This window comes from Drosophila busckii, chromosome 3R (genome assembly GCF_011750605.1).
Source record: "Drosophila busckii strain San Diego stock center, stock number 13000-0081.31 chromosome 3R, ASM1175060v1, whole genome shotgun sequence".
In the NCBI taxonomy this organism is placed as follows: domain Eukaryota; kingdom Metazoa; phylum Arthropoda; class Insecta; order Diptera; family Drosophilidae; genus Drosophila; species Drosophila busckii.
In genome coordinates, this window is record NC_046607.1 from 22,754,013 (window position 1) to 22,776,838 (window position 22,826).

Genomic DNA, 22,826 nt, shown 5'->3' on the forward strand with positions numbered 1-22,826 from the left:
AAGTAGAGCCACAAACATTTCAATCAACAAATGTTAAGGTGTTTTATAAATATTTTGTGCAGCGTCTTAAAATAAAACGAGAAAAAAAAACAGAAGCTAAAGCTGTGCATAGCCGACAGTGTGTAACCCAGCTGAGCAGTCAATGCAATAAAAAGAATCAGCAAAAGTTCAATAAGCAGTTGGATGCTTTGTTTAAATTGTGTGCAGCGTATTAAAATACACAGAAAAAAACGCCGAAAGCTGAAGCTGGGCACAGTCAAGAGCTTGAGACGCTGTTAAGAGCAGCAATACTTCATTCAAAGGCGAACCTCGAGCCACGAGCCTTTCATTCAACAAATGTTAAGACGCTTTGTATATATTTCATACAGAGTCGAAAAATAAACCCAGAAAAAAACTCACAGAAGTTAAAGCTATGCACAGCCGACAGTGTATGACCCAACTGAGCAGTCAAAGCAATAAAAGAGAGTTTCAATATATACAGAAAAAGCGGGGAAAGCTAAAGCTGGGTACATCCAACAACTTGAGAGGCTGTTTAAAGCAGCAAATGGTATATCAAAGTCGAGCCACGAGCCTTTCATTCAACAAATAGAATATATTTTATATAGAGTCTAAAGATAAACTGACAAAGAACATCACAGTAGTTAAAGCTGGGCACAGCTGAATGCTTGTGATGCTGTTAAGAGCAGCCAAAACTAATAACAAGCCGCAGCAGTCAACAAATGTTAAGACGCTTTGTATAAATTTTAGGCAGCAGCTAAAAATAAAACGAGGAAAGAAACTGTAGCAGCTAAAGCTGTGCACAGTTGACAGTGTGTGACTCTGTACAGAGAAGTCAAAGTCGAAGCAATGATAAATAAATGTTAGCAAAACAGTTGGAGGGTTTTTTTATATTGTGTACAGAGTTTTAAGATGTACAGAAGAAGCCTGCAAAGCTTAAGCTGGGCACAGTCGACAGTGTGAAAAAAACAGAGTCTAAGGCTGGTCACAGCCGACTGTGTGTATAGCACTGCTACTGACAAAGCAGCGCACAGTGGGGCTTGTCTGGAGCCGCGGCCATAAATCCTTATAGTTATAAAAATCTAAAAAAATATAAAACAAAAAAATTAGCCAGATCGTACCACTATATCATATAGCTGCCATAGGAACGATAATCATGTTTATATTAATTTTTAAGGGAAAATATGTGAATAATGAATTGTTTCGTTCTAAATTTAAATAAATAAATAAGAAAAAAAGAATTTATAAATATCACAGCAAACTATTAGACCCTTTGCTTATCCATACAGCGTCTGCTTATTTCATTTATACACCTGACTAAGCATAACGCACACATAATTATAATTAGTTTTGTTTTTGTTGCTTTTATTGCTATAGTTGCCGCGTTATAACGAAAGTTAAGGCAGCACTTAAGGCCACATCAGCAGTCGAAGCGCTCGCAGCTATAAATTTAGTAGCGCTAATCGAAGCTTAAATTAAAGCAAACATATATCAAATATGCTTAGAGCTAAGACTAATAAATCAGTGATGTGATGTCAAACGTTTTTCCATTTCGAATGCGCTACGCTAATTGCAAATTCTTCAGCGCTCGTGTCTGTGTGTGAAATTAGCTGCAGCTTGGGACTGTTGCATGGCTTGTGGGGCACGTAGCTTGGGTTTTAATTGAAAACCGAATGAGAACTGAATGTTGGACAGGCAGTAAGTCAAAGCGCTGGCTGTTGACTTTATGCTAATCTATGCTAAGGCATCAAAAGACTAAGACTAAGTCGCTCGATAGCGCATAAAATTAAATGTCAAAAGTAAAAATAAACAGTCGTTGCCATTTGGCGTTCATAATTATGCAGAGCTACCTTTTTTTTTCTTCTTTTCTTGCTATGCGCCTTTTTCAAAGGTAGCGCTAAGCTGGCGCCGCATTGTTGGGCGCAAAATTCAATTAAGTTGCGCCGCACTGTGGGGCTTATTATTCCTATGATAATTAGCTCAAGTTAAACTTTCTACCACAAAATCCAGCTTTTGTCAGTGGCAGCATCAAAGTTGCATAATAATTAGATTCACACACAAATGCAGCAGCAGCCAAAGGAGCAGCAGCTCACTAAGCTGCCACTAGCATTAATTGGCTTTTAAGCCAAAATCAATTTATGCAACAAAAGCAAAGCGTGCACTATAAGTTATATACATATTTATATATGCAAAGCTAATGCACTGACGTCTTGACTGGCAACTTAAAGTCAAACTCTTGACTTCGCTTCACTTTTTATTAATTTTGCAATTGCAATAAATTTATTTATCTTGTGTGTGCATCAGCCGCCAAGTTGACCAAAGTTGACTTTTTTGCATTTTTGTTTGTTAGTTGGTAAAATTATTTTTCGTAAGTTTTCGCAGCCGTATGAAATATTTTGATTTGCTGTTGCTGCTGCCTGTGGGCGAAAAAGTTCGCTAAAATATTCATAATTACTTTGGCGTGTGATGCCAGCCACGCCCCCACATTGTGCCACTTAATGAGCAAGGGCGAAACTTTGCCAAGAAAACTTTTAACACAAAATTTTGTATGAGCAAAAGGCGTGGGTGGCGCGTTTAAAATAATTACGAATTTATTTAAGCTGCTAAGCAAAAAAAAATAAATTTACAAAGAACTTTTAAATGTTTTTAAAAGGCTACAGAAATTTATGCTTATGTCATGGATTTTGCAAATTTACACAATGCTTAGTCGTAAAAATAAAAAACAACTAGCAAGTTGTTGTTGTTGTTGTTGTTGCCTACTCTACATTTTTAATGGCAGCCATTGCCATTTTCTTGGCCACAAGACATTGGCACAAAATGCTGACAGTCTGTCGCCTCGACATGCGACACACACACAGAGACACACATACAAAGACGCAATTATCCTGCGCACCCACGAACAAGCAAAAAGAAATTGCCGAAAACTATGTGCAGCATCTCGCTTACACTCAAACAAACATAAGCAAACTCATTCAACAACAACACACACACATATAAAAAGAGAGTTGTATGTATGTGTGTGTGTGTGTGCGTGTGTAAGCGCACACAAAGGACATGTTTCAGAGGCAAGTTGTTGAGTCCAATTGCAAATTTTTGGTCATGCTGCGACTACAGCAAGCGGGTTAGCCCCCAGCCACGCCCCACCCCCCCTCCAGCCACTAGGCCAGTGAAAGTATTTTTGGTACAACTATACAAAGCGCAAATTGCATGCGTGTGTGTGTGCGTGTGTGTGTGTTCAGTACTTACTGCCTTTGCCTTTTATGCTCAACAGCGCGCCGCTCTAGCTCACTCGCTCTTTGCCGCTCTCTCTCTCTCTTTCACTCGCTTTCTGTGTAGTTGTGCGTAAAAGCCATATAAATAAGTTATACACGTGGCAGTGGCTGTGAGCATCATGGGGGCTTCATCGTCAAACAGACGCCAACAGGCAACCAAAGCAGCCCACAGAGCCAGAGCCACAGCCAGAGCCCGTGCCCCAGCATGTGTAAAGGTACAAACTGCAAATACTTTATTTTCAGTCGAGCCCAAAAACGAGAAATTTCAATACAATTTGTAGGCATTCAAAAAAAACGAAACTCACTCACTCAACAATTTGTAAGTGGAACTAAAGAAAACACTTAAAAGCTTGCGCAAGTTGCTCTATAGAACTTTTAATAAAATTTCAACTTCAAATTAATTGAAGCTAGCAAATAAATCGATTATATATATAACAGTTTTTATAGCAACCAAAGCGACTCAGCAATTTATCAAAAATTGAAATTAAAATGCATAACTTTCAATCAATAATATATATAGTAGTCTTTATAGCAAGCAGAATATTATTTTAATAGATATTTATTAAATGTTTAGTTTCTTAAATGTTCAAGTTGCTCTATAGAACTTCATTTATAAAAGCAAGTTTTAAATAAATATAAAATGTAAAATTTTAAGGCAAATTAATTGAGCTAGCAAATAAATCGATTATATATATAGCAGTTTTTATAGCAAGTAGTAGCGACAAACAATTTGTGCAGCTAATGAAAAATATGTCCACATAGATTTCCAAGTTTCTGCTTTAGAACTTCATTTGCATAACTATAAGTTCAATTAATTAATACAAATGAATTAATCAATATATACAGCAGTTTTAATAGCAAGTAGTAGCAACCAAAGCGACTCAACAATTTATTTAAGCAATAAAAAAGATGCTAGCAACAGTAGCTATTTAATAAATGTTTAGTCTCTTAAATGTTCTAGAGAACTTCATTTTTAAATAGCAAATTTTTCATAAAGATAAAATGCATAATTGAGCTAGCAAATAAATCAATAATATACAAATGTCGCCATTTATATTGTAGCAGTTTTTATAGCAAATAGTTTGCTTCGAAAGCCAATGAAAAATATTCTAGCAACCGTAGCTATTTATTAAATGTCCAAGTTGCGCTATAGAAGTTCATTTGTAAAAGCTAAAAATAAATTAATAAGTAACAAATGTTGCAAAATATATTGTAGCAGTTTTTATAGCAAGTAGTTTGCTTTAGAACTTCATTAGTAAAAGCAAACTTCGCTTAATTGAGCTAGCAAATAATATAATATGCCATTTTTATTATAAAGCTATAAAGCAAACAAATTCGACTCAAACAACAATTTATTCAATGAAAAATATTCGAGCTACATATATTTTTATTTTATTAAATGTTCAAGTTTCTTCAATAGAACTTCATTTCTTAAGCAAACTCTTAATAAAATTCAAATGCATAACTTTGAGTTCAAATTAATTGAGCTAGCAAATAAATCAATAAGTTGCAAATGTCGCAATATAAATTGTAGCAGTTTTTATAGCAAAAGCCAATGAAAATGATGCTAGCTATTTATAAAATGTTTATAAATTTCTTGTAGTTGTAATAAACAAGCTGCAAATATTACGTATACGCTTGAGCAAATACAGTTTAATGATTTATTGAGTGCGGTCTAAAGTCAAAGGCGAAGTCTGAGCAGCATAGAAATTGTTTATGAATATGAATTTTATACGTTACTGAATTCTTGTTGGCTCAGCACTAAATATGAAAATAACATATGAAAATCTCCTACAATTTGCAGCCTTTATAAAAAATCTGAACGCAAAAATGTTTAATTTGTGTGTGTGTGTTGCGTGCAATTAACAGTGTCTGCCAAAAGCCGTGCGGCTATCGATTTGCAATTAAGCGCAGAGCTATTGAAACATACGAGCGCAGCAGAAATAAAAAATAAAATTGTTAAAAGCAACGACGACGCTCAAGTATTTTTTTTCTTTATGCAAACGGATTTAATGATGCGCGAACTATTAAGCGCATTAAAAGCATTTTTTGCATCACTTTAGCCGCAAATTTTAAAAGTGCGCAGCTTAACATGCGCCGCAGCCAACATTTATTACCTTTGACAGGCAACATTAAACGATTTATCATCAAAAGTTAACATAGACGTGTGTGTTGGTGTGTGTGTGTGCGTCGACTGCAATTAAAATTTCACTACTTGAGTGTAAAGCTTTTATGCAGGTAAAAATTGCGGGCTTAAGCACTTGGCAAACGCGGCTTTGATCTAATTAAAAGCAGCGCGTCAGCATGGCGTATGCGCAATTGAATTAAGCATACGCTCAAGCGGCCGCACAGCAAAAAAAAAATAGCATGTAAATTTAATTTAAAATACATCAAGCGCATATTAGACAGCGAGCAGGCGAAAAAAAATAGAAGCAGCCACAAAATTAACTTGTGGCAGTGGCAAAGACAAACAGCAGTTGCACACACACACACACATACATATAGACAGCCAAGCACTTGACATATGACATTTAATTTACTGTCTTTGGGCTCTCAGCTGCTGGCGCATTGCCAAAAGCATTTTACTCACATTCATTAATTTTCATTTGCTGCTTCAGAAAAAAAAGCAGCAAAAAATTTTAAACTAAACGCACAGTCAATGCGCTGAAATTTATAAACATATAAGTGGGTTAATTGTTGCTCACGAAATTTACACGCAGTACGTGGTTTAGTTGAAGTTTTTGATGTTGCTGCTGGCGCCATTACACACACTCACACACACAGACACATACATAATAATTGTATGCGGCGTGCAGTTGGTGACAGCGGCTAATAAAATATTTTATGCGGGGCTTATCTAACAACAACAACAATAAAAGCAACAACAAGCAGCAGCAAAAACTCAATGTCAAAAATAAAAAGTGCTCACACACACACACACATACAAGCAAGAAATTGTAATGTTAGAGTTTATGACTGAAAGCAACAGCGCCAGCGAACTAAGAGGGTTGCTAGTTGAGTCTTTAGGGTGGAAAATTCAGCACGTCGCATTACCGCAGCTCCTGCTCCATTCCCCTCTCTTTCTATCTCTCTCTTTAGCTTGAGCCTGCCTGTCTGGCTTTGTCTACGTAGCTAATTCATGCTCAGTTTTTGGTCAAGTGCAGGTTTTGCTCGCCAGGCGAGCAAACATTTTTATGTCCTGATAATAGCACAACATGCGGTGAGTCCTGACACACACACACACATAGAGCAGTTTTTGTCAGCTATTTTTTGCGCCGTTTTAGCCAGCTCAGCACTTTTTTCTGTTTGTTTGTTGATTGCTATTGATTGTCAACGCCTAAGCACGACCTTGCCTGCCAATTAATGTTAAAGGCTTAACAACAATTATACAAAAATAAGCTTTAGCTTTCCATGGGCTTAGTCACATAACAAACAAGCGCCGCGCATATGCAAATATTGAGCTACAGCTTTTTGTTTATTTACTTGTGCAATTTAATTGACTAAACAAATTATAAATTGTGCGCGCTTTATATTTATTTAGCTCACTAATAGCTATTAATGCAATTAATAATATTGTTATCTTTTATCTCATTGCAGGTAAGTTTAATAACAAATGCTGCGTAAGTTGTCACATATTAAATTTTATATAAATTTATATTTTGTTGATTTAGTCACATTTAAAATTCAAATAAATTTATATTTTGTTGATTTAGTCACATTTAAAATTCATATAAATTTATATTTTGTTGATTTAGCCACGCAATTGAAGCTCGCATAAATTTTGCTATAGTTTTTGCCATTCAATTGTTTAGCTTTGCTATGTATATAGCTATATATAGTATATATAGTAGCTGCTGTCACACCTGCTTTGGCTTAATGTCAGTGCAAAGACGTTGCCAGCCAAGCAGCAAATAAACAATCAGCGCGACAGTTGCCATTTTATTCATCAATTTTATACACACACACTAACACACTTGGTAGCTATAGCTATAATGTAGTTGCCACATAGACACATCAAGTAATTGAATGCACTTGCATGCCAACGAAGTTGCCTGCCAAGAGCGAGTGAGTGGGCGTGGGAGAGGAGAGGGAAACGCCGTGGAAATGCTTTGATTTTGAAGAGCTTCGCTCTATTCCATTAGCGCAAGTAAACTAGTCATTGTCATCATCATCATCTACAGCAGCAGCACTAGCTATAGAGAGAACTGAGCGTGTTCTCATATTTCTATGCGCTGCTAGATCTGCTATATATCGCTAGATATAGCGCTTGTAAATAAGCGTTAAGTTCAGTTTACAAACAATTATTATATCAACACATTTTCTTTTCTGCCTTTTTATTGATATAAGTAGCATATGTCTGACTTTTCTTTGTTCAATTCAATTAATTATAAGTGCCAATAGTTAAATCGAAATTGCTAACTTCAGTTTATATTCAGTTCAGTGACAATTTATCAAACTGCTAAAGCTAAAATTGAATTCTATTAGAAATAGTTCAATAGTTAGTTCAATATGCGTAATTTCTTTAGTACTTTTAGCTAAATAAATTTTTATTTCTAGCCTCAGTTAATTTGCAGTTCATTTTCAATTTATTAAACTGCTAAAGCTAAAACCGTAAACTATTAGCACTAATTTAAGTTCGATTTGCGCAATTTCTTTAGCAATTTTAGTTTAATAAATTTTAAGTTAACTTGCAGTTCAGTTTCAATTTTTATTTAACTTAGATTTGCGTATGAAACTAATTTCTTTCTAAATTATAATTTAATAAATTTTAACTGGTAGCTTCAGTTCATTTTCAGTTCAGTTTCCATTATTATTTCAACTTCAGTTTAATAAATTTTAATTGCTAGCTTCAGTTCATTATCAATTTATTAAACTTAAGAAATAGTTTAACTTCGATTTGCATAATTTCTTTAGCTATTTGAGCTTAATAAATTTTAATTGCTAGCTGCAGTTCAGTGACAATTTATAAAACTGCTATAAGCTGTAATCTATAGCGTATTCGTTTTATGGAACTATCTTGTCATGTAATTTAAACCAAACGCACACAGCTGCAGTCAGTCCGACTGCCTGCCTGTCTGTCTGTCTGTCTAGCAATCTGTCTGGCTGGCTGGCTGACATTGTCTTTAGCTTCAGCTCTTGGCTGAATGTATTTGTATTTGCTCAAGTGCTTTGACGCTCCAGCAGCAGCAGCAGCAACGAGAATGAGAACGACGCCGAGTCTTGTGTCAATACGTAGCAGGCATTTGATTTACTGCAACCGGTTGGCATGCCCTTGCCCCACACACACACACACAGAGAATCCGCACAGCTATTACCAACACTTGGCTCGTTGCACAACTGCTTTGCATAGAATTTGAAATTGAAAATTGCATTGCGAACTGCGAACTGCGAGCTGCGAGCTGATTGACAATGCATTTGGATTTGCATTTAATAATCGAACTGCGCGCCCGCTGTCGTTTCTTGGCTATTAACTCGGGCAAATAATGCGCTGAAAAGCCGAAACGAAATTAAAATCACACACACACACACATACAGTTACTGCAGATTTGAATTGTATTGCGAAAGTTATACAATAATTTATATTCCCATGACTATTGAGTGTTTTGTTTGAATATTTGTTGTTTGCATATTTGCGTAATCGATTTGTTGCAACACTGATATGCACATGTGTGTGTGTGCATGTGTGTGTGTGTAAACAATGCATGTTTATGCAGCAGCTGCACACCAAATCCTCAACCCAATCAACTAACAAGACTAAAGCAAATGATTTTTCAATATTTAGCTTAAATTGTATTCGACTTTGAGCTATTTGTGCTGCATTTAGTTGGCAAGCGAATACGTAAAATTCAAGTGGCTGCCAGTTTTATACAATTTGAGTTACGTTTTCGGTTGCATGCATCCTTTTTTTTTTTTTTTGTTTGTGTGCCCTGAGCTTTGCACTCATGCACACGATGCTACGAATGCGAGTACGAGTATTTGAATAATTCATGCATGCCAATGCATAAGTCACTGCAAATGTGGTCTCGTCCCAGCGGTAGGCAGAGCTACACATGGTATGGAATATATCCTCGTCGTATCCAGGGCCAAGCTGCGGGCATTGGGCTGCCTGGCTGGTTGGCATTTTATGCACAACTTGCTGAGTCGAGCAAAATTGTGATATGTGATTACATAGAATACAACGCAGTCCAATCAGCGTGCACAGCCAGCATAAATAACTCGCATAACCACAGCAGCAGCCACAACAACAACAAGAGTAAGAGAGCGGCTTAAATATGCACTGAGAAAAATTTAAACTAAGCTGCATAATGCTTAAGCGTTAAAAGAAACAAATAATTGCAGCTCAGCGCACATAACTGTGCTACAAAATTTGTTTTTGAGTTTTTAAGTATTTTTAAGCGCTTTATGCATATAAATTTAAACAGTTAAGAGCCTAAAACTTGCGCAGCTATACATTTGTTATTAAATGCAGCTTGCAAATAAACTTTGCTTGTACTATAAATAGTTGTTATCAATTGTATTGCATTTAACGCTCAAAAGCGCGCTATACAATATTTGTTGATAAGTGTATGCATGTGTGTGTGTGTGCAGCTGCGTGGAAAAATAACATGTCAAATAAATTCCATTTGTGGGCTGCAGCTTAATTGCAATTGTTGTGAGTTATACGACGTAGCGGATACGAGAATAAAAGAGACAGAGAGAGAGAGAAATGTGATACATGAGAGCGGCGTGTGCCTGCGTGTGTGTGTGGGCGCTCGCTCGTTGCAACGGCCATGTCACTTAAATGCTAATAAATTTTTAATTTATTTCACTCTTTTGCCCTTTCATGGCAAATAAAATTCCATTTAAAATGACGCAAGGACAAACAAAAAACAAATACGCATAAAAACAAACGAAAGTAATTATAAAGGCGCTTGTGTTATATTACTATGGGATTAATTAGCTGTCATTTATGCGTTTTATTGATTGAATGCAGGCCCAGGTAAACAGTAATGTGCGTCATTAATCAAACAAAGGCGCTTCAACAGCTGCGCTAATTAAATCAAAATGAAGTGCCAACATTTTTGAACAATCAAATGTCCGACGAGCAGCAGCGCAGGCCGCACTTGCAATCAATCAATGCTTCAATTGCATAATTAGTTGAAATTAGCACAAATAAATCAGCACAAGTTGCAAAAGTTTGCGCTGCTGCCAGTTGGTGCGCAAAACTTTTGCTCAACAAACTTATAGATACAATTTCCGAATGTATCTGCACAAGCTGTCAGAACACGAATTTTGATTTAAATTTATGTTTGTGTGTCTAGCGCACATGGCGCACAAAGAAAACTTGCATGAACTCTCAAGTCAAACTGTTAGCCAGGGCTGGCTGCTCATCTTATTTAATTGCTGTAAATCATTTTGCAAATTTCTTTGCCACCACACAAAACTGAAGTCAAGTTGATTTTTATGAATTGCACTGCCAGCTGTCGGTGCTACATGCTACACCACACATTGCAACGTGCCACATAACCATATATACTATATAGATATAGTAAGTGCAGCAGTAAGTGTGTCAACTTCCGTTCGCAGCGAGCAGAGTGAAAATACTATTAAGTGTTTTAGCGCAGTGCCAGTGACAGCGATAATCAATAAACTGAAGGCACAAGAGCGCTCAGTACTTTTTTTTTGCCGTTGCTGCCACAGTTTATGTTAAACTATTAACAGGATACTCGGTTTCCGTAATGAAGCTGCAGCTGCCGCGTCGCACACACACACAGACAAAAAGCAGGTCGCTGCCAATAAGATGCTGCAGCTGCGCACAGTGGGTCAGTTGGCTACTAAAATTGTCAAAAATATGCAGCACATAAATGTGTGCATTTGCATAAGTGCATAAAAAATAAGTGAGCTTTGAGTATTGATATTAAAAAAACAAGCGCTTGAGGCTTAAAATGTTTGCAAGCTACACAGCAAAGCAAAAAAGTGCAAATGTATTAAGTTTAAAATACTTACGCGCACTTAATTATGAATCCAGGCTTGAGTTGTTTCAGTAGTAAGCACTAAAAGTATATAAAATTTATAATTAGTATTAAATATTGCATTTAATTCAAAACTATATATGCAACTGATATACAAAATAAAATAATATATTATATTAAGTCTAATTGGAATTTAATTTAAGAATATACGGGATTAAAAAAGTCAAGCAGTTTTTACTTGGGCTAAAAAAATGATGGAATTCGTGCTATTTTTTCAGATATGAAGCAGATCAGATATGGTAGTGAGCACTTCTTTTATATACAGTATAAATATATTATTTATAGAAAATTCGAAAAATTAAGATGAAATATTTCATGTACTTCAAAGATACATAGAGAACTTATATACAAATAAATATATATAATAGTAATAATCTACTTGGATTTGAATTGAAGAATATTCGTGATTTAGTATAAAAAAAAATTGTAATAATCTACTTGGGATTGAATTTAAGAATATTTGGCATTGACAAAGTTAAGCAGTTCATACTTGGGCTAAGCAAAATTGAGATTAATCATATGCTGATTGAATTTGTGCTATGTTTTCAGTGTAGCTATGAAAATTTGTGAATTCAGCATTAAGTTGTTTCAGCCTTTCTTTTATATAAAATCTAAAAGTAAATACACAATCAAAATAGGATAAATTAATCATTTACTTTAAAGCAATATATACGACATATATACAAAGTATATACAACAAAAAAATAATATTCAAAAATTGTATAAGTCTAGTTTGTAATGAATATAAGAATAATCGCAAATCAAAGTCAAGCAGCTCATACTTGGCTTAAGTAAATCTGGATCAAATACATCGTTTGGGATTGAACTCTGGCTATTTATACCGCATTATTTGTACAGTGTAGCTATGAAAATGTGCCACTGTGCCGCGGTGCAATGCACTAGCAGCTAGACAGAGAGAGAGAGGGAGAGAGAGAGTGAGAGATAGAGTGCGACAGAGACTGAGTGAAAATCGACACTCAATATTAGCACCGTTTATGAGCTATGAACGAGTTACGACAGCAGTTGCTGCCAGCCTGTGGCCCAGAGCAAACCGCAGCGCCAGCGCGACACACACACACACAGCCGCACACACACACAAACAGTTTTAAGCGTTTTTTTGTAGTGACATATTCAAGTGCTGCACAAGCACTGCAATTTGACCCGATTTAATAAACGCCAAATTGTTAGCCGCATGTTGCTGTTGATGAAGCGCACTAAGAAAATGACATTGCAACTTTAAAGCAACAATTGCTACGTAGATAGACACAGGCACACACATACATGCGCACATTAATCATAATCAACAATGAGGTCAAGTTGAGTAGCGAGCGTGGGGTCTGAACTGAAGTGTGTGCCGCGTCTGCCACATTAATTAACTCATAAATCTTTTGTGCATATCACACACACACACACACACACACATGCAAGCTTAATTATGTGCACACTTTTGGTCTTTTTCATGCAATTTGATTAATGTAGATACAGCTCTAAAATATTGACATGGCAGCTGGCAACTCACATAGGCGGCGCTGCTTTGATTTCAGTTTTTATTCATATATCAGCCCAAGCTCTGGGACTATCAATTTGCAAGCTCTGACAGTTTGTCGATAGTGCAGAGTGAATAGAATAATAATAAGCGTCAAAGGTGCGCTTGAGTATGAAGTGCAAGTTGTTAGACTTCAATCAAATGTTGGGTTATAAATTTTGAAATTATGATTAATTTAAAGCTAGCAATTCATCATGCTCACAATAATAATTGATGCAGCACTAAGCTGTGGCTGCTTGCTCAACTTTTAAGCTCATGATTGTGGCCTAGACTGCTAACAATTAGTTGCTCAATTAATTGTTAAGTGCGGCTCTTGATAATTTTAACTGTGTGCTGCACTATATAAATTAATTTTCAATTAAATCACTGCAGCTTTGTGGCTGCTGCTTGATAATAAAACATTTCATTTGCGCCACAATGTTGCCTATAGCGCATGACGCTTAATGTGGCAAGCAGCAACCCTAAAGCTGCAGCTAGTGCTGCTGCTGCTGCTGCTGCTGCTGCTGCTGCTCGTTAAGCAAAGTGCAAGCGATGTTGCAATAACTTTTAACTTAATGCGCATTTGTTGCATTTCTCTGGAGAATTAGATTTAAGTGCGTGTGTGCAACAGTGAGGGGCAGACAACAGCTTGCCTGACAACAAAATATGATGTGGCTGCTACCGCTGCTTGTAAATATCTGAGGTAAATGCGACGCTAACGTGTGTGTTGATTTTATGGCGTCTGTTGTTGTTAGCACTTTGCAGTTAGTGCATCATTTGTATGCATTAAGCATAAATGGCAGCCCACACACCCCACACCCCACACCTCACTGCAGCTTATCTCCAAAATTGTTTTGTTTGGCAGCAGCCAACAGTGGCTATTATTGCTGCTGCTGCTGCTTCTTGTTGTTGTTGCCACACAAAGTGATATCAAAGCGCGTTTGACACTTGTGCGGTTTGCCAGCCAAGCACCACCCACAGCTAACAACTATTATGGCGCTTGTCTCAGATTTATGTATGTGTGTGTGTTTCTGTGTGTGTGTTATCATGCTGATCGTAATCAGCGCATGCTGAGGCACTTAGCTCTTGTAATGTTGAGATTGCCATTGCTGCTGGCACTTTTGTCGGCTTGCTGCACATCAAAGGCACCGCATAATGAGCAGCACACACGTCTGCCACACACACACACACACCCACACACACACACACAGTCTGTCTCTATCTACGCTCTGCTAGCGCAAATTGACTTTGTCTGTGTATTTTCAACACCTGCGGCAATACGTTTTTATGCCCAACATCTCATGCCGCTTAACAGCCACGCCCAGCCCAGCCACCCACCCAACCACCCCTCAGTGCCTTTTGCATCAAAGATAATTTAAAGCGCGCCCAAAAACTAGTTCAAGCCAAAAGCAATGCGGCTGTTTGCCTAGCGTGGGCTGGGGCTGGTGCTGGAGCTGCGCAGGTAACCTACATATTTTCAGCGTGGGAGTGGGCGTGGCTGCCTTTTTTGGCATGCCGTTTTCATAGCCGCAAGTCTCAAAATTCTTCAGTTGCGCTGCGAATTTCTGCACTAGCGCAACACAGACTCAGCTGAAAAGTATGCCATGTATTTTACAGCACAAAAGCATGCAGCATTTTTTGTAGCTTTGCCACACGCTTGAAAGCTTGAAATAGAAACGCACAGCTACAAATTTTGATGAAACTTTAAACGCGTTAGAAATTTGAAGACAGTTAAATTTACAATTTGTAGCAACTTAAGCGCTGTCAACTGTAGCGCAACAGTTTGGCCTTAGCAATATAATCCAAGTGCCAAATTGCGCACAAAAGTCGTTGCATTCAATTCACAACACAAGTGAGCTGCATTCACACACACACACACACACACACACACACACACACACACACATACAACCCCAATGCACATTCATATCAATTGTGTTGTGTCTATCCCGCGGCGTTGTTAGCTTACTCTAGTATATATATAAACAGTTACTATGTCAGCGTTTAAAGCTCAATTCGTTTCAAGTGCCAGCTTGCATTTGTGCAACATTCGTATTGTTGCATGCCACCCCAAAAACCCACTGACTGACTGACAAGACAATTTGTCTCGCTTCTGTGTGTGTGTGTGTGTGACTGCCAAACAAATTAACCACAGCAATGTGCACTGAACTGCAAGCAGCCAGCAACTTAAGCAACGTTCAGCAGCTGCTTGACAAATGAAGCAAAAAGCAATTGCTAAGTATTTTTGGCCTTAACACAGCCTTAAAAGCTGCATGGCAATTACGCTTGCAATTCAGTTGAAAGCACAATATAATATTAAAGCTTTGCACATTAAAATTTACTTGCTAAACTGCAGCAAGCAAAAACACAATTTTAACTAAGCATTTATTGAAATTAATCAAGCATTTATACTTCTTAGAATTACTGACTACAATATTCTAGTTATGGCTTTTATATTATATATGCGTGAACAATTTGCTTTCTCTGAATTGCTTTATATGCTATTTTTAATAAGTATTAGCCTTAGAAGCTGATTGGCTTACAATTTAGTTAGTAGTATAATATAAAAGCTTTGTGCATTAAAATTTACTTGGAAAACTGCAGCAAGTAAATTCAAATGCATGTTCAATAAAATTAATCAAGCATTTAAATTTTTTCAGAATTACTTTCTATGCTATTCCATTTATATTTTTAATATAAGTAGCAATTTCCAATTGTGTTAAACATTTAATGAATGAACAATATATTATTGCATTTGATTTCTTAGAATTACCTTCTATTCTATTTTTTATTGTGCTGCACATTTAATGAATCAAACATTTATTGCTGCATTTTCATTCTTAGAATTGCTGTTAACAAATATTCTAGTTATGTCTTTGATATATCAAACATTTAATATAACAACAATTCATTGCTGCATTTTCTTTTTTAGAATTGCTATCAACAAATATTCAATTTATGTCCTTTGTTCAACATTTTTGATTTTTGTATATTTTTCTCGCTCTTGTTAACGCTTTTTAAATTTTTTGCAACCTGCATGTTTATTAAAAATAATCAAGCATTTATATTTCTTAGCAAAGCGGTCAACCAATATTCTAGTTATGTCTTTTATTTATTGCTGCATTTGCTTTACTTTCTAAAATATTCTACTTTTGTCTTTTATATTTGTTAAACATTTATGAGTTTTGTATGCTTTTCTCGCTCTTTTTATTTAGCTGCTGATGCTTTTTAAATTTTGTATAATCTGCCGCACATGTCTTTGCAGCTGGGGCGCTGCACTTTAGTTTTTGAAACAATTTTTGTGCAATTTGCTGGCAAATGCAGCGCAACAACTCAGTTTAGAGCGAGGGCAACCCTTTTTTGCATAGCACTTAGTGCAGCTTACGTTAGCTTTGGCTTCTCTGAGTGCAGCAGGCAATAAATGCTTATATTTTATTTAAAACGCACGCCACTTAGTCGCTGAAAGCTACGCGCACACACTCAAAATGCTGCTGGTAAAATTAGTTGCTGCTGCTGTTGAAAGATCGAAGCACTTGAAATTAAATATTGCGCATACGCGACGTTGCCTGCAATTTACGCATATTTGCACCTCATTTGCCTGCTGTCAAGTGACTGTAGCCTCAGCTAGGCAGCAATTGCGCATACGCCGCATGGGCGTCATCGTTTGCCAGCAAACTTTGCTCCCGCCGCAATTGGCGCTAATGTTTTGATGCTTTGGCTCATTTGCGAACCCTTTTCCACATGAGACTGCGAGACTGGCAAAAGTTTGCTTACGTTTGCCTTTTATTTATGCAAAAATAATTTCAAATGTTTCGCATACTTTTTGACGTACGCTCGCGCACTCTTATAACCTCAGCTCAGGCCACAGGCATGCCACGCCCCCACCCCCCACCACACACACGACTGTTGCAGCAGCAGCTCGTCTCGAACTAAGAATGTAATAAAACTTTTGCCTGTTAGCTGCCAACAGCAGCAATAGCGAGCAGCATCAAAAACGACAACGCTGAGTATGAAAAACATTTCTGCTTATTTGCTTATCATATGCAAATTTTTCATGTTTCACGTTAAAGTTTACTCGCTACCTTGGCAGCTGTGTATACGTATAAAAAAAAATTATGAAAAAAAATAAAAAAAAAACCAAAAGAATGTTTAACAAGCTACCTAAGGGAAAAAGCAACGGCACAAAGTTCAAATAACAACATGGCTGCTGCTTTTATTTTTCTATGCCAAGCTAACGGTATACATATATATAAATATGTATATACGCCTTTGATTATAGCTGCTGACTGCTGTTGCTGCTGATTTGCTGCAGGCTACAGAATCAACTTGCAAGTTGGCTACGAAAATAAATTACGTATACGTAATGTGGAACATGCATGCATATGAAGTGGCAAGCGCTAACGCCAAAATTTGCATAATTTTATATGCAGCACAGACAAACAGCTAATGACGTTGCAATTATTTGAGCTGAGAGGCGTGAATTGAGTGTTGAAATGAAATTTAAATTGCTGCCCAGCAGCTTAACCTGCTCAATTATACGCAGTTGATGAAATGCAATCGACTTAACGTAACAACTGAAATGCAACTGCAACATGCAACAAACAATACCAAAACTGGCAGCTGCCACTGTGGCCAAGTTAATATATCAGCCATAAAGAAGTGGCGCAGCAACAAAAATTTGAGCTCTAGCAAAAACAAATAACAGGGAAATGAAAAACGAGTCCAACTGGAAAATTGCAACGCCCACCCAAAAAAAAGCAAGACACATGCACAGTTTATTAACACACACACACATACAACAGAGCAGCAGAAAAAAGCAAACGGAAGTTGACTCGCCAGCTTTGCTATTTCCGGCAGTATTTATATTGGAGCTTGTTGCTATTATTGTTGTTATTGTTGTTGTGGTTGCTGTCAAGATGCCTACTTAAAAATTTACTGCACTTTAAAATTTCAAACAAACAGCAACAGCTGCAGGCTACAGCAGAAGAGAGAAACAAAAACTGACATTAAATATTTACAATGCTGAAAGATATTTTCATTTTGGCCTAGCCAAAGAAATTGGCAACACAAAAAACAGCTGAAAGCCAACTCATTACAAAGCGAATTGACAGGCCAAGCTAACAAATGGCTTCAGTTACAATATACGTTATTTGAGTTGCATAATAGATGCAACAAACTGTTGCAAGTATTAACAAAAATTGTTTACTAGTTTGTCGAGCAGTCTAAGCAGCTAATAAACCAATGCTACAAAAGCTGCTTATATAAGCCATATAAGAGCCACAATAACAAACAAACGAAATTGCCCAAAAAGTAAACCACAACGTGTATAAAAAACAAACAACATTTGCGCGTTTCGTTTCGCTTTTACGAGCATTTTTAATGCCACTCGCATTGACCAAAAGCAAAGTGATTGAAATTTTAGCCATTGTTGCTAACCACGAGTAGTCCAAGTGCATTTAATATACAACTAAATATATATATATAAACATATAAAAGTGCGCTCTATGTTGCTGCCCAGTTATATTTAATTTTATTTTAATGGCTCACAAAATGCTGCTGCTGGATTTTATATTATATTTAGTTTTAAAGCACATTTCAGCCCAGCCCCAGCCCCCGCCCCCGCCCCAAGCTAATAAAGTAAAGCAGATTGCCATTGCAATTGCGATTCTGTTTGCGCAGACAAGTATATATCCCCCATATATGTATAGCATTGCACTTGTGTAGTTATAAATGCATTCATGTGGCAATTACATAACAATTTGTTGGCTAAATAAAATGTGTGTGTGTGTGTGCAGTGGCTTCTGTCTGGCTTCAAGCTGTTTGCAAATAGCTTTAAACAATTAATTTATTTATTAGCGCAGCAAATAATAAAATGTTTGCAGAGTAAACAAAATGTGCAAAGCAAATAGAGTGCAATTGCTAAAAGTAAACAAATGACAGTAGAGAAGTCAGCCATGGCTTTATCGATAGTATCGATTGTTTGCATTTTGAAGAGCAATCGAAGCAAAGTATTTAAATGCAATTAATTTATTAATTTCTATAATATTTATATTCATTGACTCATATTTCCATTAATATGTAAATGAAAGTAGAGAGCAGGGAAGCAAAGTCAGATATGGCTTTACCGATATCTATATCAATTTATTGCATTTTAAATAACAATTGCACTCAAGTATTTAAATGCAATTAATTTATTCATTTTCATAATAAATATATTAGCAGACTGATATTTCCATTAATATGTAAATGAAAGTGGAGAGTAGAAAAGCGAAGTTAGTTGTGGCTTTATCGAATTATCGATTACTTGCAGTTCCAAATAATTTATATTTGTAACTATTATTTCATCACTAACGCTTTATCGATTGCTAAACCTATCGATAGTATTTGCTTAAGTATATGCCGTTACAAAATATATGTATCTACTTATGCTGCTGAGCTAAAACAAACATTACGCATACGCAGCGTTGACAGCACAGCATATAAATAATGAATAAATAAAAATATGAATGGGCAGCTGGAAATAAAAATGAAATAAGCTGCCAACTAAATGGCGAATAAATAGACATTTTGTCATATAAACATATAAATTGTATATATGCCCTCTATATATATATATAAATGCGATTCAGATACAGCGACTGTTTTGTCAGCCATTTTGCTGTGACATATCACATTTGTGTCACACACATTTCACTGTCTCTGTGTGTGTGTGTGTGCGGCAGCATTTTTGACACTTACTGCTGCTGTTGTTGTTGTTGTTGCTGTTGTTAATGCGGTCACTGACACGTGTACGTGTCACTTTGGACACACATACGCTGGAATTTATGCAGATGGCTAGAAAATTTGATTTGATTTATGGCCAAGTGTTGATTTTTATACGCAATGGCGACAATGTCAAATCAATGCCATACCAATTACAAGACATTTACATAAAATTAGCATAATTAAGTTCGCACCTCAGCAGTTGCAGCAGCAGCTTCTTGATTAATTGGATTAGCTCTTGATCTTGATGCCAACTGTAGCTGTGTGAATTTCAATGCTACACGCACTTATGTAGAATTGCAATTTCCTTAGCACACACACACACACAGGCACACATGTATACATGCATATATATTGACATAAAAGCGCTTTTGACACGTTGAATCTTTTTGTGCTCGAAAACTTTTTGCCAAGATAAAAGTAACGCAAGGGTTCAAAGCAAAAACTTTTTGCATCTTTTATCGTTTTGCCTTTGTTGCTTTGGCTGATAAGCTAATAAGCAAGCGGAGCAAACTTTTCAATAGCTTTTGAGCAACAAATTAAAGTAAACTATACTCAGTGTATTTATTTAAAGTTGCTTTGAAGTGTAAGCAATTAAAAGCAAGTTCAGCAGTATTTATATTTTTGCAATTCAAATGCTACAAAACATGCAGTTTGTTTGCTTTTGTTTGCAGGTATCGTATTTACAAAATGTTAGCAACAATATCAATACAAATAAAAATTTGACTTTTGCTAAAGCAAACAAAATGTGCAGTCGAAGTACAGTGGGTCAAAGTGTGCAAAATAAATATGAATTGAATATTAGAGCATAACAAGAAAATTTATAATGTTCATACTTTTACATCAATAAAAAGTTTAGCAAAGTTCTGCGCTATTTATTGCATTGCTATGTGCAACAATTTATATTTCTAAGCTGCTAAACTATTGTGACTGCTCATTATAATGTTGTCTGGCAAATCACAACAAATTAAGTGATATTACCAATACATATAGCACAAAAGGCATTGCAGCTGCTTACACAGGCCGCAGCTGTGACAAGCTTTTGTTGCTGATTGCTGATGAATAATAAAGCAAATTGCGTAGTGCACTTTTGATAATTGGCTGGCTGTGCATTTGCTGAATAGCAAAATATACCTGCCACATAAGCAGGTTATGCCTGAAGCTGGTAAAAGGATAAAAACAAGTGCAAGCAAAACAAATGCGCAATCAACTTTTAGATACACTTTGAAATTGAAATCTTTATAATTATAATATAAGTGCAAACTTTATGAAAATTTCAAAGCTTTTATATGATTTATTTAAAGAGTATGAAACAAGTGCAATCAACTTTTTGATACACTTTGAAATTGAATAATTGAAATGTGAATAATTCCAAAGCAATAAATGCAATCTTAATTAAATTTACTAAGCTTATGTGTTATTTATTTACAAAAGGATAAAAATAAGTGCAAGTTGGGCGCAATAAATTTTAATATACACTTTGAAATTGAAATGTGAATAACTGCTAAGCACTGTTACCAGAATGTCCTGAGCTAAAATAGCTAGATTTAGTTTACAAAAACTGCTATAAACACGAAATTAAAAATGCTAAAAAATGGCTAACATTTTTTTCGTTGTCAAATTAACAATATAATTCTTTAATTGAGGATAAATATTAGTAAATATAACAATAATTTTTTTTATTATTATCATATGTATTTTATAAAACTTAAAATACATCCTATCGGTAAAGGAGATACAAAAGTAATCCAAACACTTTTTAAATAGTCTGATATCTAGCTGATAGCATTCTATAAAATGTATTGGTTTTTTCAGTTTATAAACTACTAGATCTAACTATTATCTAGCAATAAAATAGCTAAAATGGGAACACTGCTGCTAAGTTATAAATCCGATCGCTTAGAAAATTTCAAAGCTTATGTGTGATATAGGAAATAGATGAACTTCGTGAACAAATTTAGTTGCTCTAGCGCTTATAGGTGCTGAGTTCTTGTGGCTCATACAGACAAATAGACGCACGGACATGGCTATATTGAGTCAGTTCGTCTTGCTACTCAATATAATAAACTTTATGTGGTCTGCCATGCCTGCAACTCCCTTTTACACACAGTTTGCATTAGTTTAGCATACCCTTTGGCATTTTTTATAAATGTTATCAAAGTGTATGAGCAAAAGCATGTAAATGTGCGTAAGAGAAATGAACATAATTGCTTGTTTGTGCTTAATGTAGTCATATATTGCAGCACTTGGGCCATGTCAGTGCGAAAGTTGAGCACAAAAATGCAATGTCAGAGATAGTTGAGAGCAAGAGAAAGAAAGCAAAACCAAAAATGCAGCGAAGCGTGCAAGCACGCACACTTACAAGCGTCTCTGTGTGTGTGTGTAAGATTTTAAACTTTAGATTATGTCCCTCAACAATTGAACAATAACAAAAATGTTAAGCGGCATAAAGTGCATGTGGCAAAAGTGTAAAAGGACAAGCAACAAATATAGCTAGCTGCATGCATGTGTGTGTGTGTGCTTGTGTGTGTGTCGACCAACTTGAGAGTTTAAGCCAAAAGATTAAATGGTGTTTATGGCTGCACTGAGGCTAGCTGCAGTTTGCTGCCCGCTCTTCGTCGCTCTCTAATACTTTTGACACTTTTGCAAAATTTATGAGCGCACACGCACACACAAAGAAAGCGCAGCAGACAGCAAAGACGCATTGCATTTAGATTTAATATCTCATGGCTGTTTATTTATTTACAGGGCTGGAGCTGGCCTAAGATGGGGAGCGTGCTATTCGCAGCTGTATTTATAGCTCTGCATTTTGCAACCGGCGGCTTGGCGAATCCAGATGCGAAGCGTCTCTACGACGATCTGCTGAGCAACTACAATCGACTCATACGACCCGTGGGCAATAACTCGGATCGTCTGACAGTCAAAATGGGACTGCGTTTATCGCAGTTAATCGATGTGGTAAGTACTAAACTAGTGAATACAGTTAACCGTTTACAATTTATTATGATTAAGCTGCCGCGCTCGCTTTTGACAACTGCCAATCAAAGCGGCTTAATTTGCAAAGCCAACACAGCCAACTGTAAGTAAGCGAATGGCATTGGGCTATAAGCCGCTGTAAACAATCAGTCGATGTAATTAATAACTGTTTACAAAAGCGCTTTAAAGCCACAGACAAGCTTACGCACTACTAATCCCACACTCAAACTTGCTGTTTGCATAATAAATCAATGGGCCGCTGCCGCTATTGTTGATTAACTT

General features: G+C 36.4%; 1 protein-coding gene across 2 annotated transcripts in view; it reads left to right on the forward strand.

Annotated features, from left to right (window-relative positions):
- Window positions 1-22,826, forward strand: part of LOC108602123 (acetylcholine receptor subunit alpha-like 1) — a 55,436-nt gene that overhangs the window by 16,468 nt on the left and 16,142 nt on the right. For both annotated transcript variants that reach the window (XM_017990150.2, XM_017990151.2), the window contains exon 3: window positions 22,317-22,526. In XM_017990150.2, the coding sequence (XP_017845639.1) occupies window positions 22,335-22,526 (192 nt within the window). In that variant the 5' untranslated portion in view covers window positions 22,317-22,334. The remainder of the gene's footprint in view (window positions 1-22,316; window positions 22,527-22,826) is intronic.